At 41.3% G+C, this 17,455-nt stretch overlaps 2 protein-coding genes across 3 annotated transcripts; both read right to left on the reverse strand.

Moving 5' to 3' along the window:
• Window positions 1-52: 52 nt before the first annotated feature.
• LOC115371320 (zinc finger X-chromosomal protein) lies at window positions 53-10,179 on the reverse strand. 2 transcript variants are annotated; one of them, XM_030068618.1, is made up of 8 exons: window positions 9,668-10,179; window positions 6,721-6,817; window positions 6,049-6,363; window positions 5,010-5,159; window positions 4,299-4,427; window positions 4,060-4,194; window positions 3,769-3,912; window positions 53-3,169 (listed from the first exon to the last, which is right to left on the reverse strand). In XM_030068618.1, the coding sequence occupies exons 2-8, from the start codon at window positions 6,785-6,787 to the stop codon at window positions 1,866-1,868; spliced, it is 2,244 nt and encodes a 747-aa protein (XP_029924478.1). In that variant the 5' UTR covers window positions 6,788-6,817; window positions 9,668-10,179; the 3' UTR covers window positions 53-1,865. The 2 variants fall into 2 exon arrangements, with proteins under 2 accessions (XP_029924478.1, XP_029924479.1); XM_030068619.1 differs by lacking the exon at window positions 4,060-4,194 and having other exon boundaries at window positions 9,668-10,178.
• Window positions 10,180-14,533: 4,354 nt separating this feature from the next.
• LOC115371732 (diamine acetyltransferase 1-like) lies at window positions 14,534-16,820 on the reverse strand. Its single transcript, XM_030069214.1, has 6 exons — window positions 16,293-16,820; window positions 16,098-16,149; window positions 15,871-15,954; window positions 15,499-15,600; window positions 15,301-15,341; window positions 14,534-15,204 (listed from the first exon to the last, which is right to left on the reverse strand). The coding sequence occupies exons 1-6, from the start codon at window positions 16,356-16,358 to the stop codon at window positions 15,037-15,039; spliced, it is 513 nt and encodes a 170-aa protein (XP_029925074.1). The 5' UTR covers window positions 16,359-16,820; the 3' UTR covers window positions 14,534-15,036.
• Between the last annotated feature and the right edge of the window lie 635 nt (window positions 16,821-17,455).

The raw sequence follows: 17,455 nt of genomic DNA on the forward strand, positions 1-17,455 counted from the left end.
AAGCAGCTGAGTAAAATCATTTGTACCATCAGCAAATAAAAGATGAAGCAGCTAAAATACTTTGCTTTTATTACCTTTTTTTTTTTTTTTAACAAATACGTTGAAGTACATCCATAACAACACGGTTCAGATTTCCTTTTCAAGTGTTTACATCTACACCTTTTTACAGATTTTGTGTACAAACAATAATTTACGTCCCATAGAAGTCTAGTACACTTAACTATACAACCACTGGTAAATGATGAAATAAATATAAAAACAGAAATAATCACAGGTGAAATAAAAGTAAAAGCCATAGTACAAATACACCACCAGCACCAGTCTTCTGAAGTTGCATCTAAAAGAGACAAATACATTTCCCTTTCTACTGGCAAAAGTAGAACTGATGGGGGGGAAATAAAGAGTTCAGTCTGTAGCTTCAATATACCGTCCATATTAAGGCCAGGTAGATATATTGGGACACTAAAGTAATTGGCTAATATTTGCAGTTGTTCTTTTTTTTCTCTTTTTTTTCTTTTTTGTAAATCCAGCCTAATATTGGTATCATCTCTTATCCACAGATAACTGGTGCTTGCAGATTATGCTTAGTCCATGATTAAAATCATATTGCTGCATGTCAATTCATATGAAAAACAAGTTTGTTCATCGGTTAAGAAACCAGCTGTCCCAACAGCTTGTCATCACTACCCTTTGTTGAAAGCTTGACAGTTTTCTCTGATCACAAAAAAGGTCCGCATCTTTCAGGAGGGGAGGGGGAAAAAAAATTCCCCAGATAGTGATATTGGGTCCAAAATACTGTCAGTCAGGGCTTAGGAGATTCTTAATCTGAACGACATGTTACTGCATTACAACAGAAATTCAAGACAAGTGTGTTATGATCAAGCCATGGGGGTTATGATATCTTCGCAATATGGGTGCATATATGAGCTTTTTTTTTTCCTCCACTACCATGAAACATCCACTATTTCATTGCATTTTGCCTGTGATTTCCATGTCCATAAGCTGCTATGGGTAGACTTGATGATTGTTTTTTTTTTGTTTTGTTTATTTATTTATTTATTTTTTTAAATTCCTCTCTGGGTGCTGTACATAGCCAGCCTTGTGTCCTCTAAAAGCAGTATGTTACAGAGTGATGGGATTGGAGCACTGGGAAGCACAAGATACTTTTCTCTCACTCTCTGTCGCTTTCTCACACACACACACTCACACTCACTCTCTCTCTCTCTCTCTCTCTCTCACACACACACACACACACACACTCACACACACATATGCAATACCGTACATGACTTAATTACTGCATTCATCGTCTTCTTCAACATGTTGGCAAGTGCTATTGGAAACAGGTTCCTCAACCATATTGTGTTTAGTACAGAAAACCCCACTGTAACGAAACAATGCAAACGTTTTGCAATAACGTTTCACTTGTGAGACAAATAATAATTATTAGGACCATTGTGATTTTGAACTGATTGCTGCCTGCAAAATTTAAAAAAAAAAAAAAAAAAAATGAAAAGAAAGAAAAGAAAAATGTGTATCTACAAAGAGACCAGAGACATCTGCACAATCTGCCATGCACACTGTCACCAGCAAGGGACATGCAGTTAAAAGTGCAAGTCTATGGAGGGGTTCTGTTGTCTACTCTGAAGAGCATTAATGTTATGTACATGTTTATACATTTCTGAACGAATATTAGGCTGAAGGCTGTAAAAAGAGGAAAACAATTAAAACGGACTAAGTGCAGCACACGGCCATGTCACATTACTTTAATGTGAGTCGAGCGTAGTGCTGAAGGTTGCAGTGATTGTTGTGTGATGGAGGCGGCAACAGTCTCTGTGGTGGCACAGTATTTGGCCCTGTCAAAGTCACTCTGCCTGCACCACATCCTTGTGGTGGCGCATGATATGCTGGTTCTTCTCCGATGGCCTTCGGAAGCCTTTCGAACAGATCTCACAGCGGTGGGGATAGTCCTTTGTGTGAATGGAGATCACATGTCGCTTGAATCCCGAGGCATCACCAGTGCTGTAGTCACAGTACTGGCACTGGTAAATCCGCCGTTCTTTTTGCCCCTTGCCGATAACGACAGTCACGCTGCTCGCCAAACTGGCTGCACTGACCCGAGCGGGTGCAGTGGAGCCACTGGAACCACTGGGTGCAGCCTTTTTGGGTGTCGCAGCGGGAGCATGCGTCTCTACCGTCCTCTTAGCCTCACTCTTTTCAGGGGAAGCCTGCTGCTCCTTAGTGTGGACAGACAGGATATGGCGACTGAGAACAAAGGGGTCTGCAATTTTGAAGTTGCAGTGCCGGCACTGGTGGAGTTTCTTGGTGCGGTGGGACACCGAGTGCTTCTTCAGTTCAGAGGGCCGGTGAAAGCCTTTCCCACAGACGGCACATTTATGGGGGTAGTCCTTGGTGTGAACGGATATGATATGGCGTTTCAGGTCACTGGAGTTGGAACTCTTGTGATCACAGTGGGCACAATGGTGGGTCTTATTCTCCTCGTGTGTTAGTCCGTGCTGCAGTAACTCCTCCTCCTCGGCAAAGGTCTGGAAACAGCGCTCGCATTTGTATGGCATCTCTTTGCTATGCTTTGTCTTGATGTGCGTCTTGAGGTTGGAGGAGTCGGCTGACTTGTAGTCACAGTAGAGGCAGGAGTAGGGCTTCTCCCCCGTGTGTGTGCGCATGTGTTTCTTCAACTCTGAGGGGTGTCGGAAGCCCTTGCCGCACTCCACGCAGATGTGGGGGAAGCTTTTACTGTGAACGGCCAGCAAGTGACGGTTGAGCAGTCCTTGCTCAGCAGTTTCATAGTCACAGAACTTGCATTTATGCATCTTGGTGGCCGGTGGAGGCGCCTGGTTCTTGGGCTCCCGGTGGTGGTGCTGAAGTCTGTGAGAGAATAGCGCCGCCTGCTGGTGGAACTCCTTGCCACACATTTCACACTCAAAGGGGGCCTTGCTGCTCAGAGTGTGTACCTCCATGTGGTTGTGGAGGCTGGCCTTCTTGTTGGTGGTGAAGTCACAGTCCGTACACTGGTACTTTTTCCTGGTCAGGACATCCTGGTGATGATTCTTGGTGTGGCGTTTCAGGAAGCCTCGTGACTTGAACTTTTTGCCGCAGAGCATGCAGGGATACACGGTCAGAGGCTGGCCATATGGACCGATGATAATGGCTGGAGAGGGAAACGACAGGAGGGAGACAGAAATAAGAGCACATCCACCCTCATGGTTGTCTAATATAAACAGTACAATTATGCCTGACAACTGGACAGCCATTATTTTAGTGACAGAGATGACCCAAAGCAATATCAGCCCATTAAATTTTTTTGCTTTTGTGAACACATTTTATAAGACTGAGACTACCTTTACCGGTTGTAGTATCAGTCACGATTAAGCATACTGACTGACATACTGTCTCTGGAAAAAAGTAATAATAGACACACAGCACACCAATATCATAACATCATGTTCTGTTTAACATTATTGTCATCTTTAATATCACAATCCAAATCCTATCTATAACCTACTACTCTTGTGGTGTGCAGAGTAAAGCTGTGGTAAGCAGGCATACAGAGAATGGAGATGCAAGGTGTCAGATCTGAGGAAAAGAGATGGCAAGCTGGGTTGCAATTAAGGATTTAAAATTTCCTCATCACTCACACTGACAAATGCAGCTCAGCAGGCGGATGCTGCCTCACCAGAAACATCTGGCCACCTTGCACCACCAAAACAGGCCACCTTCAGTATCTGTTCCGTTTTCCACTGCTCTTACCTGTCTGCACCTGCCGCGGCTCCGACCGTCTCTTGTTCTTGCTGCGCTGTCTGTTGATTTCGTCGACCCCGTCCGACTCGTCAATGTGCAGCAGAGCGCTGGCTGCACCGTTTCGGTTTTCACAACTCTCGCTGTCCTCAGCACCTGTGAGGACAACAGAACGTGGTTAACACAAAATAGCAAAGAGATAAACAGCATCTGTATTGCTTAAGCCGCGACACAAGCAGACATGGAATGATGAGCAGGCTTCCAGTGTTGTTTCAAAATCAATTTAATAGATGGGGTGCTGACCATAAGCAGCTGCCCAGGCCACAGGCATGAAGTCCTTGCTTAGAGACACGCTGTCATACGAGCGGTCGTGAGCAACTGGCTCCTCACCTCCTACCACCACCTCCATATAAACCTCATCAGTCACCTTGGACCCACCTGCAGATGAGCCCAACATGTACAAAACCAACGTATCACAGCGGCGTTTAGTTTCATGTCAGTCATCCCTATGCCACACCAACCGCTCATTACATTTCACTCACCGTGGTTTCCTTGATTGTGATGGGAATCCCCCACAGACATGTAGACCATCTTCTCTCTCAGCGTTTGGCCTGAAGACTCGGTCAGCGCCACGCTCTCTGTGTCGCCGTCACTGATGTCAACTGATTCTCCTGCAGAAACAACACTTTGTAAGTCCTTGCACTGTCAAATAAAAAAAAAAACGTCCTCGGTTATTGTACAATTATACAGCTCAAAATGAACTTACAATTAATAACACAACTGTATTACCCATTATACAATGGGTAGTTTCAGGTTGGGTTAGAATAACGTATCAGGCCGATTTCTGCCCTCTTTTGTTTTTTTTTAAATATCAATAGCATCATATCCATGTCTACTCTCACATTAAGAGATTTACTCTAGTAATAATTTTCCCGTTCATTTTCTTCTTAGAAATCTTCAAATGTAAAGAGATTAAATTTCAGCACAAAATATTGTTAAGAAAAAATATCGGAACAGCTAAACTACAGTTTCAGCCAAACAGTCACATCAAAACTAAGCTGTTAGTATGTTAATATGTATGTATGTATGCTACATGAAAAAAAAATCTTTCAGGCAGTACACATGGAGTTAACCATTGAATAAAAGCCATATTATCTGACAATTTTTTTTTTTTTTTTTAATTTTGGGTGTTACTGATGTCCCTGCCAAAACTTGACATTCCATCAGTCCTTCCAGGGCGGCTTTCTACTCACCCATGTCGTCCTCCCCCGAGTCGGCCTTGAAGATATACACCTTTATCACCTCCTGGCCGTCCTCGTCCTTCTCCACTTCCTGATCTTCCACAGCCCCCTCCACCGTGACCTCGGTCCCGTCATCAGACACCATTTTACCAGCTTCATCCACTTGTGGAAAGAGAAAGGGACACTGGGCGTTCATAACTAGGTTTGACTAGCCAGCCATGAACTGGTAAGAACATAACAGATTGTGCCTTCCACGTCAGCTGTTTGAACACCTAATTTAGTTAATCAACTTACACACCTAATAAGTCGACACAATTTAATAGCAGTGAAGATGCATGCAGTTTCAATTTATTTAGACACTGTTTTGAGTAGCACTTGAATTACTTCAAGGTATCCTGAACCGTTTAACAATGACTACGATGAAACTGGATGATTAAATGTTTTTTTATTCTTATTATATAACTCGTCTACTATTTCAAGACAAACTGGCTGAAGATTCAGTTTAAATTGGCTTGGTGGATATTTGTTCTCCACAAAATGTCCGTCTCAGAAGTAGTTCCAACAAAACACACGCTGCTTAAAATAAATACCATATTAGTATTTCCATCATTGCTTCCAAAATGTCTTGTCCCATTTTTATCCCCGACAGCTCGAAGTCGTTATCTGCAATCAGGCGTGACCTCTGGAGGCATCACTACAGTACAACCATGGCCAGTTTGGCCAGTGAAGCATAACTGTCTGCAGTAACCAAGAAGAAATGCATTTCTGACACAGTGTTGTGAGTCAATTAAATTTAAAAGCACTTTACTGTGCTTCTTGACTTTATAACCATGTGGTCAAATATGAAACATGTTAAGTGTTCAACAAAGCTGAGTGATATTGTTCAAAATATATTTCATGTTTTCTACACTGTAAGCCAGCCTACACCCTTTAAAGACCACTAGTGGTCAAATTGTTATTTTAATAAAAAATAGTTACCAGTAATAGCAAAAACACTGTAAGTCTTTACGCTCAACATGATGACGTTCAATAAAAGGACAAGCTGACTTACGAGATATCATGAGGTAATCTCCACAGCCGTCTTGGTCCTCCTCCTGTTGCTCTGGATCCAGCCCATCTTCAGGGATGTCTCCCATAGCAACGCCTTCCTCCTCACCCTCCAGGGCCATCACGCAGGTTTCTACAGCGACATCTTCATCTTCATCGCAGTGCACATACTCAGACACCACATCCTCAACAGCATCCTGGATCACTAGCTCGTCTGGGGCAAACCTGTGAACCGCCATTCCTTCGCCCTCGCCTTCTGACACCAACACAGTCTCTTGTAGCTCCACAACAAACTCCTGCCCGCCAGCACCACCCTCATCTGGAAGAAGCAGGATTAACCAGTTAACCAGATAACGCTGAAAAGGAACTGGGGATTATATTTTTTAAGGTTCTGGGAAGCTACGTAGACTTAAACTTGGGTACTGGTTCTACTGCATGTCTTGTAGCCGTTATAACTTCATTAATGTCATTATGAACAACACCCATAACAGCATAATTATCTTATCATAAACATTTCAGTTGAATTTTAATGTTATCTGGCAAACTGAAGAATCCTTCTTCTTGAAATACCCTAACACTAAAATGTTCATAAAACTCACATCTCCACTAATATACATTGTGTACTAAATTAAAAAAAAAAAAAAAAAAAACATTAATATAAGTTTGACCAATTTACCCGATCCGTGTAATATTATTTTAGGCTCTTGAGAATGTATTGCAAGCCTGGTGTCATCCTCATCCATTGTCCTCGCACTGCATTTGTCACTGGAGAGCTGAAAACATATGATGACAGGTTAAGGCTGAGGATCTATCTCAATTGACCAAAAATGATAGAAAAATAAAAGTGTACTGAACATGAAGACACATGCAAACCTCCAAACCACAATCGCAACTTATACTCAACCCAACTGCCTGTGCACCTTGTATGTTACTAGGTACTAGCACAATATTGATTATTACTAAAGCCGTTGTTAAACAGTCCTTCAGTGTTTATTCCAACATATCTGTGTAATGAAGATTTTGCAATTGAGTGTCATGAAATTGTTTTCCCCTGCTTGTACATGTTTCCACGTATCTCTTTCTATTTTGCCCATAGTACGCTGGACCAATTTACTACAGGTAAACAGATTCACCTTCCTCTCCAACTGTACATCTTGTTCAAGCACACATAGCTGCTAAATCAGATATTTAGTAGGGCTATAGATATAGTCTGGGATTTCAGATATCATAATATGGCATAAGAAGTGTCTTTTTCTGGTTTGAAAGGCTGAATTACAGTAAAGAAATGTAATTTTCTGAACTTATTAGACTGTTCTATCCATTTGTCCCTACCTGCTTGGTTGTCATATCCACTTTACTACTGACTGTTTAGGTAAATCTCTAGGGTGAATATATCCTTTGTAGGCACAAACAGTCGCCCCTACAATGTCATCACAAAGTCAGTATCAGGGTATTTGGTTTTGTTGATATTGCCCAGCCCCAATATATTGTGTGATATGCTCTCTCCATTGTATGCTTTGCACTGTCCCTTTGCACTGTGTGCGGTTGTTTGCACTTGTAATGTGAGCCAGTTCTGTGAAACTTAAAGAAGTCATATCTCCACAGTCTGTGCCACCGTCACTATGGCAAATTCATGTGTGTGTACTTGGTGAATAACCGACTCTGATTCAAAACAGAGTATATTTTATATAAAACAACAGAAGAGGAAAAAAATGGGTATAATCTGCCAGTGTTTTAACCCTTTGCATAATCAAGAGATTTTCTCTCATGGATGTTCCCAGGGAAACCATAATGTTTATGTTGAAGTGAGGACCATGAACAGAAAAACAAAGTGCTTGTTAATGTGACGATAGCATGTGGCTGATGATGATAAAGAGATCTACTGATAAAGAGATCTACTGCACTGGTGCTCCACTGCGGTGTCAAGTCCTTCACCGTATTAATAAAAAAAAAATCTCATCTTAACAGGTCTAGAAGTGAGTCTTCTTTCTGTATCTGTTGGCCTTATGTGGACCTGTAAAGGTGACTATAGTGCACATTTTGCACATACAGGATATTTAAATGTAATACATTCTAATGCAGCTGTCTGCTGTGTTACCTCTGATACCATCCCATTTGCTCTAATTTCAATTAAATCCTGTTTCAATTTGCTGAATCCCATTTTATTGCTACTGCAGCGGCCCAATTTCCACACTGCAACCCTTTAGGCTTTATCTCATCAAGAATCTGGTTTTACATGAAATCAAGCTTCCAAAAAATCTGGCAAGGCATGAGATAATATCACTTATTTCTGAAGCAGTTTCATATTTTTGAAGTTTCCAGAAACAAGCAGTACACCTTGAAAGGGGTTAATCACTATCCACTGATATCAAGATGATGTCACTTGATATAAGAAATCTGCACTGGTAAAAAGTATAATTATCTCATCGCACCTGCGAATTAATTCACTTGTTTGGGGAAAACAATATTTTAAGATGCATTAGCAGACTGAAAGATTTGTTAATCCGGTTATTCTGTGCAGTGCTGGTTGAGTCTGCGACAAAGGGCAGTGAATGAAATGACCAGTGGCATTGGATGCGTCCATAATTGCATCATTACTCCAGCTACCAACAACAATGGTTTCTCAGGAGAAAAAAGCCGCACAACCTGGTTGCCTTCATCCTCACACGGCAGAAATCAAAACCTCGATATGCGACACACACACATACACGTACACACACATACACACACGGGCACCGAGATGTAAACACTGATGCGAGCGATGCGGCCGGGATGCCATTTAATTTCCACTGCATGTACCATCCCCCACCTCCAGGTGGGAAAATGACAACGGTGAGGAGATGTGGCGCACCGCACAGTGCAGCGGTGTGTCCGGAGATGCTGCTCAGAAATCAAAGCCCAGCTCGGGCGATCAGACCAGCATGCAGTAATCCACCACAGCTCCCTGCAAGCCTCAATACAGCGTGATGGTGACCAATGAACCCATTTAGATCTGCAGCCCGACTTGCACTAACATTCATTTACAGCCGCACACACCAACCTAAAGCTAAAACACACGCTCTAGGAGACATGCAACCACACTTAAACACACTGGTTATACACTATAATGTAATGACAGAAGGGTAAATTCTCCGGGCATGAAAGCTGGCATGGTAGCCTGTCTGGTAGCCTGCTAGCTAGCGGGATGAGGGCTCCATAAACCCTTTTCTCCACAGCCGATTTTCAACACAGAAGCGTGCGCCATTTTGTTAGCTTCACGTCTGGACGAACACAATTTCTGATAACCACTGGAAATATCTAATGGACGTGGAGTAAACAGCCAGTACAGTCACGCTGCAAACACAGGTGCACTCGGACGCAAATAAATACTTATAAATGCGATGCAGAGACGATGAAAAGCCTGTAATATCCTCCAGGCTGGCTAGCTAACTGGCTAGGCCTGAATTGCCGATTATGGCCTCTGTTAAGGCCCGGGCCTGAGAAGAAAAGGCCCAACCCTTTACGGCCTGCCCGATAGAATAGAAAACCAAAACAATACGCATGCAATAACACAGAGATATAGACGCACAAAGGCCACCGGGGCTCCGTAAACGGGCTTCCTACGAGCAAAACGACCCGCGTACCAGATTTATGCTGCAGGGATGGCCTCTGTCCGCTTCTCGGCTTCCCAGGCCGCCTGGTTTCCCCAGACTCGGGCAGGATTCAATCGGGAATTTTGTGTTATTTGGGCGGGCCAGAGAGGAGCAGAGAAGGAGGGGCCGGCTGTTTCTGGAGCTCCGCTGAAACCAGGACGTCTGGAGCCAATTCTTGTCATGCTACAGCCCCCTGCTCCTCCAGCTCCGAGGCCGCCGTCAGCACTACACGTCACAGCCTGAGACTAGCAGGAAAATGCGGAAGGGTTTGTGGTGGAAATCACACTGGCAGGCAGCAGCAAACAGGCCATGCTCTGCTGTGAAACCGCGCTCACACCGGGAGTCGTGCAGACGGGGGAAGATTTCACAGCAGTGGGGTTGATTTTTTTAAGTGTGGTTAGTCCGCTGAAGTCGGCGTGAACAGCCTGTTTTTGTTGCAGCTGTGTTTCAATTCCGCCCCAAAAAACCGGGCTCGTCAGCAGTGATGTGATGTAGAGGAAAATAAAAAAAAAATAAAAAAAAAGGTGGTATGACCTCTAGACGGTGATAGTCATGATGAGGCAAACATCCACCATTTAAATAAACCGTAATAATATCTCTCTGAACACAGACTGCCCCCACTCCATTTACAAACCCGTTATGTATGAGTATATATTAGTTTCATCATAAAGATCAATGTAGGCCTAAGGCACAAAGGTGGCATTTAACTGAGTTTGGATGTGTTAATCCACAGCCTCATGATTTTGTGGTTTTGCCACAGCCAACAATTTAATTTATTTAGTAATCTGCAGTGAGGTCTAGTGTGTCATCGCATATTAAATCTATTTTTTTTTTTTTTAAATTGTTCATCAGCAAAATCAGTTAATTGCCTCTGAATTCCAAGAAAATCTTTCCAATAACTGTTATGAATCTAGTTACTCTTTAATCAATGAGATTTACTGACTTATGTAAATTATAATAGTTAACAAAACATCATCCTTATTGCTGGTATTAGTAATAGTAGTAGTAGGCCTAGTGGTGGTGCACTGCATACCAGCGATAGTATAAATCAGCTCATTCTGCTAATTAAAAATCATTGAAAAGGTAGTGTTTTGCTGTATGTTTGCAGTGGCGTGACCCAGGGGCCATTTCTGGGTACCCTTTAATTCATCAGTTATTTGCAGTTTTAGAGGCACCTCAAATCATTGTTGTTTTTTCAGTCAATTTAGCCAAATGACAGGAAACTATTCTAAAAATAGGATATACAATTGTATTTTCTGAGCTTGCTTGTTTCATCGTTCTGGCCAGTGTGTTCCATTTTGTTAGGGTTGAATTGCCAGGTTCTGTAAATATGTTGTGAAAGTATTTATTTATTTATTTTTATTTTTATTTTTTTCAAAGAAGGACCTCCAGTACTTTAACTTTATTTAACTTTAATTTTTACTTTAACAAGTAAAAACTTGACTGAGCAACTCTTAGTGGAGTAATGTTTGAGGACCTGTACTTTGATTCAAGAAATGGGGGTGTGTGCTTTGTCCACCACTGTACCTCTTAGAATACCTGTGATGGCAAACACATGTCAAAATGAGATTGCATGAGATGTATTGATGAATTTATGCAAACTGTGAATGGAAACACACAAGAAAATGCAAAATGTGAATGAAATCAAACACTACAATATGCAGATTGTTTGGTAGATGCAACAGCATTAAAGAGCAATGTGTACATATCTGTATAACTGATAATCATAGTAAGAAATGACTTAGACACAGGAGCTGAATGTTCATAGGCACAACCACATGTTAATTCTGCCACATCTGACAACAACTTAACTATTTGTATAGAATATCAAAAAGTGTAAGAAATAAGTTTAAGAAGTTGATTCACCATAGAACATGTGATTTATATGTAGCCTTAATGTTCTACAATGTTATAAGCTCAGTGAACTATTTTGTCATCAATAAACCAAATATTAATGTGGCTTCATATTAGATGAGGTCAGAATCATAATGTGCAGCAGCAGACTGATGTATTCTTGTTACACCCCAATTTAGCAATGAAATATTTTAGACAACAACTTTTTAGATACTTGGCATTTTTAAGCATATTTGTTTTTTTGTTTTTTTCGACATTTATGACAATTTATGGACTCTTTCCTATAAGTAGGTTCTAGATCACAGTGCCAGGAGCATGTGATAACCAATATTTCTTGAAAGCTATATTTTTGAGCAAAATGCTGTTAAGAGAACATTATGTTAGGGTGCAATAAAATTCAGCCAGCTAAGGAAACTGTCAGAGGAGAAAAAGATCAGTGAGCCAAATCTAAGGGTAGAAAGCATTGCAAACAACATCGGTGTCACACCCATAATTAATGCTTTGAAGGCAAATTACAGAATTCCAAAAATATCCGTTTTACTTATTTGTCGTGCCTGTTCTGCAAACCGAATAGCAACAGAGTCATGTTTTCAGTCTTGCCTAGCAGATGGTAGAGTGGATCATTTCTTTATCTCAGGAAATGAAGAGTTTGATTGTTGGCAAGCCTAAGTATCCAAGCAGATTCCCACACCTGATGTTGAAGCTTCAACAGCAACACAGGGAGGTGAGCTTTGTGTGTGTGTGTGTGTGTGTGTGTGTGTGTGTGTGTGCAGGGGCGCCGTATATGGGGGAAAAGTTAGGACAATTCCAAGGGCCCTTGCCTGACAGGGGCCCCAAAAAATAGGTAAAAACTAATATAAAATTATTAAACCATCATCGAGTAAATATATTTATTATATATTATTTCTATATATATATATATATATATATATATATATATATTTTTTTTTTTTTTTTTTTTTTTTTTTTTTTTCATGGGGCCCAAAATTCCTGGCGGTGCCCCTGTGGGTGTGTGTGGGTGTGTGTATGTGTGTGTGGGGTTTGACTTCAGAATTAGTTGATTTTGTAGTCGGACACCACAATTTTGCCACCTTGTGCCCAGGAAAAAGCCTGAAGGAATTTTCCGTTTGAATCAGTCAGTGTGAGAATGTTTGTCATGGTTGTGCTCTCCTCAGGGCGTGTGCTGCTGCCGTTGTCCTGGGTCTGAGGAGGCTGAGCAGTCTGGACAGGCTCAGTCTGCAGATTTCTGTGTGACTGTACAGACCTTCGTCCTGACAGCCTGCTGCTCTTCATCATTCTGCCCTGTCTGCAGAATTTTCACTGCAGCCGGGGGAGGGCGAGGGGAGGGGATGTCCCTCGTTGCCAGCCTGTATGCACTGTCCCCTAGCTCAGTTCCCCAGTGTGCATCTGCACTGTGGGTTGCGGGCGAGCTCTGCCCTCTGCTGTGCTCCCCTTTGGCTCCTCCAGCTGTGTAGTCATGTAGTCATGTTGACTGTGTTGATGCTCTATTACAGATCTCACAAAGACACTGACAGCTGCTTTTCTTATATAGCAGAGGACGATGAAGTCATCACTCAGGTATTATGACATTACCAGAATTGCTGCAGCCTGACATCTCTCTGCTGAGTTAGGTTGGGTTGAGTTAGTTGAGTATGTAAGTGTGAGCAATTTTCTTGGATGAGAATCCATTTATAGGCACAGATCAAAACTGCTCTAGCTGGATCATAGGCACAGACAGCACTGCTCGTCTTCTTTTTTTCCCCTTATTGCTGTTGTTGTTGTTTAAATCAGGGCACACCACACAAATTAATTTAATTTAATTTAATTTGAACTTCAGTGTGTCCTTGTAGGTGACTCAACTAAACAAACACATATTTAACAGAAGATTCAAGAGATGAAAGTACCTTGAAGTACATAAATTTGACTTTATGTCTCTCCTTTCACTGGTCATCTCAATTTTCTGCAGTGGTTGCAAAGGTAGGCATTTATTATAAAGTCGCCTTAATAGGCTAATGGGATGACAGGGAAATGCACACCTGTGTATGTAACATTAGCACAGCTGGAAACAGTGTGATCTATGTGATGATGCCCAATTTTCTGGAGGACACCAGACATTGTCTTAGTTATGCTGTGACTGATATGTAGGGTTTCTCATAATGTAGCCTGTCTGACTGACAGTGGACAATGCAGGCACTGTGTGAAGAGATGGGCGGGGCGACTTTTCAAGACTGCACTGTAGCCCCTGTGGCCTTGTCAGTCAAAACAAGGAGAAAATATACAATATTTTTATTAAGTCAGTAATATAGCATATATAATTGACTACTTTTTGTCTGGGACACAATACTTTCAGCTTGGCAGGTAACCCAGTAAATTGAGTCAGGTAACGCCTCTTGAGTAATATGGACATCCACCACTAGATGGCAGACCCACTCCACGATTGAATCAGTGCCAATTTCCATGTTCACTGCAAAAGGCAAGTTCTTATGTGTCATAACAATACAATGTTAACACAATGTATTTTAAATAGAAAGGTGCAACTTATTGGTTACGGATCCTGATTTACTGAGTTACTTTACTCCTGTTTTACTGGCTGGCTTTGATAGAGGTGCAGGTGTTTACTTTGCAGCAAAGGCGATTTTGATATGAGCTGTTGTGTCATCTTAAGGGGAGGCTCTATTAACTTCATCCTGTGTGACTAATTACCTTTGAATTCCTTGGGCGGTGCGGGAATCCAGTGCAAGAATGTTGTGACTAAACGATTTTACATTCCACATGATATCTAGTCATATATCACAATGTTGATGTAATATCAATATATTGCTCATCTCCTCACAGATTCATGTTTTTTTTCCACCTGGGTTCAATTTACGCTTGGATGTTTTGCTTTTGCTTTTTCTTTATGCCACCTCCCCGCTCTGTCTTTGACTCTGTGGAAAACGTCCTTCAGACATTCAATTCAATTCAAACTTTACATTTCTAAAAACAGATTTTATTGTTTGTTTTCACACAGCAACTTATTAACATCAGCATTTCATCATGAAAAAAGCGTTGTTGAAGACTATTTTTCTTCCAATAATATGTTGACAAAATGGACACTAGGGCAAAACAGATAGATAAAAACCAGATAGATAAAAACACATTTTACCTCTTTAATTTTTATTATCAGGCGAGGATTTTTATGAGGGAACTTTACCCCATCATTCACAAAGTGCTACTCAAAACACAGATCAGTCAATTTTGAGCATAACATTTGACATGAAAAATAGTTTTCTGTCAGCCCATCAAAACAAGTGCACACTTGATTTCATTGTTAAACACACCATACCAAGTGGACAAAAACATATAAATGAGAATAACATAATAGTGTAAGTAAAATGTTCTTATAGCTATATTACAGGTGGAAGAAACTCAATTGATAAATGTAGACTAATTATTGAAACTGTGCCTAAGTGCTACAACAAATCAGGATCATTGCTATCGCTAATCATTACAAGTACAAGTCAACTCTATTTGGCAGTGATTTTCAGCAGTTCTTCCTTTTGGATTGCAAAAAGACGCCAGCCTTCCTCCAAAGACAGGTCAGATGCTCCTCGGCGCTTGTAGAAGTCGATTGACTGCGTGTTGTTTTCTGCTACAATGAAGTGCATGCTACTGCAGCGGGTCTTCACTGCTGTCTGAGGGGGACAAAATTTAAAAAAAAAAAATAATAATAATTATGAAACAGTGTATAATAATACAGTAAAATTGAGTCATCATATAAACTACTGTACCTCACTCAGAACCTTCAGGATTTGTGATCCAATGCCAAAACCTGTTTAAAGGACAGCAGATTGAATTTAATTACAGACTGCAACTGAGACAGCAGAGCCAAACACCATAAAAATGCCTCTTATTATTGCAACACCATCTGTAGAGGGTGATTAATCTTTAACATCATCATATAATTTATGGCAGGCCAACATCTTTACCCCTAAACTCCTCCATGACGTAAAAGTCCTCCAAGTAGAGTAGCTTTCCGATCCAAGGGTCGTATGTGAAGTAGTACATGGCAAAGCCGACCACAGTGTATCCTAGAAGAAATAAATTTTAAAAATTAAAAAAATAAATAAATAAGAAATAAGCTTTGAATTCAAAATGGGAAATTGTACATTCTAAAAGTTCATGGTTTCATTTTCATTTCTTGTGATGTAGACTGTTGGTTAGAGTGCGGTTGGTGTGTTTTGCAGAGACAGATAAACGGAGAGAGAGAGAGAGAGAGAGAGAGAGAGAGAGAGAGAGGGAGAGGGAGAGAGCAAGAGAGAGAGATAGAGCTGTGTGTATGTGTGGGAGGGGTCCCTCACCCTCTGAGCTCTGTTGATCTTTTGGGACTTCAGCAACAAAACAATGGTAGAATGGATGATCCCCAAAGCCATCTTCAAGAAGATCTACAAGGGCGACATTAACTTAACATTACTTTCTTTCTAAGTGTGTGAAAATATAGGTAAATAAAATACTAATTATAAAACATAACAGGTGCATCTACAAAATAAAAGCATGGGTACATATAACATAGGTAATGATCAATAACCTTTCTCAGTCAATACGACCTGCTCCTCCATTTCTTCATATTTAGCAAGTTCCTATAAGGTGAAAAGAAACAAACAATAAAACAATTTAGAGCAAACAATTTGACGACACAGAACTTAAAATGATTTGCCACCAATATAGGTCAAATATCCTGCTGGCCGACAAAATGCTGGACCATGTCGCCCACTTTGCTTACCTTTATGAGTCGCAAGATATCTGACACATCCTTGGATTCGGCTTTCCGTAATATAAAGTTGGCCATTTTCTCCTTTTACTCTTTTTCCCTTTCCTCACTAGTCCTCTGAATGTAAAAAAGAGCAAAATCTGTTTCTTCATCCGATCCTCAGGAGTTTACCCCCCCGACAGAAAATGTAGACAACCAGCTTGAGCAGAATTGCATTGGCCTCGTCACACAGAGTGTGTTGGCTTCGCCGAGCGCCTGGCCTCGCTTTATGTGTTCCTATGAGGAAGTGACTGTGTTCAGTAAACCACGATTGGACAAACAGTTCTGTTTCTTTTCTTTTTTTTTCCCCCATCAGCTCCTTATCTTTAGGTTAGTCACAGTGTCTGCATGTTGCTCAGAAGTTAAATATTAAGCAGGCCTAGCTGATGAGTAATCAGATGAAACCAGTGCGCACATAGTCTAAACACTCTAACCTATATATGGAAAGTATGAAAACAGTTTTTTTCCCCCAGAGTACTGGACTCAGCAGGGATTTGTTTATCAGTAGGTCACTTTCCCCTCTGTTCACAAACACTGACACACACACACACACACACACAAAGTTGTGCTTTTAATTGGAAATCACTTTTTGCTGATGACACCTTTGTTTATATAATGTTTATTACTTTTATGACATCTTGATTGCTGTCTGTTCATTTTACTGCCATGGGACAGGGGTGTTTTTTTTCTTCTTTTTTTTTTCTTTTTTCAGGTCAGCCCTCAGACCATGACTGAGCAGGACACATATCAGCTGGCTGGTTCCTGGCTATAGTCAGGCTAGAGTGGAGGTCTTGTTTTACGAAGCCCACGGTGATGTCAGCGAACAAACACAATGACAAACTGCATGACACGAGGCACATGATTGGTCGATGTGGAAAACACTCTCTTGCACACAGATTCATGAGGCCAAACCGCTGCTAGACAAATGATAACCATACATTATCTCCATACTGCCTGTTTGGAAACACTGTGTATGGTTAACTCAATAGTTAACAAGGAGTTAGGCATTAACCTCCTCCGTGTCGTTACAGCCAGGCTCGAGGAGCGAAGAAAACATCTTCAGCTGGTGGTAGGTCAGGAAAGTGCCTTTTGTATGTATGCATTTGAGATTTTGTACTGATTCCCAAGCTCGAGCC

Source organism: Myripristis murdjan, chromosome 14, assembly GCF_902150065.1.
Source record: "Myripristis murdjan chromosome 14, fMyrMur1.1, whole genome shotgun sequence".
Lineage (NCBI taxonomy): Eukaryota > Metazoa > Chordata > Actinopteri > Holocentriformes > Holocentridae > Myripristis > Myripristis murdjan.

Coding starts and splice junctions, on each gene's coding strand:
- LOC115371320 (XM_030068618.1), bottom strand. CDS start 6,787: ATGGATGAGGATGACACCAGGCTTGCAATACATTCTCAAGAGCCTAAA. Junction 6,364..6,720: donor AATAATATTACACGGATCGG/GTAAATTGGTCA, acceptor TGCTTCTTCCAG/ATGAGGGTGGTGCTGGCGGG. Junction 3,913..4,059: donor GGCCTGGGCAGCTGCTTATG/GTCAGCACCCCA, acceptor TTGTCCTCACAG/GTGCTGAGGACAGCGAGAGT.
- LOC115371732 (XM_030069214.1), bottom strand. CDS start 16,358: ATGGCCAACTTTATATTACGGAAAGCCGAATCCAAGGATGTGTCAGAT. Junction 15,955..16,097: donor GGTCGTATTGACTGAGAAAG/GTTATTGATCAT, acceptor TCGCCCTTGTAG/ATCTTCTTGAAGATGGCTTT. Junction 15,601..15,870: donor AGATCAACAGAGCTCAGAGG/GTGAGGGACCCC, acceptor TATTTCTTCTAG/GATACACTGTGGTCGGCTTT.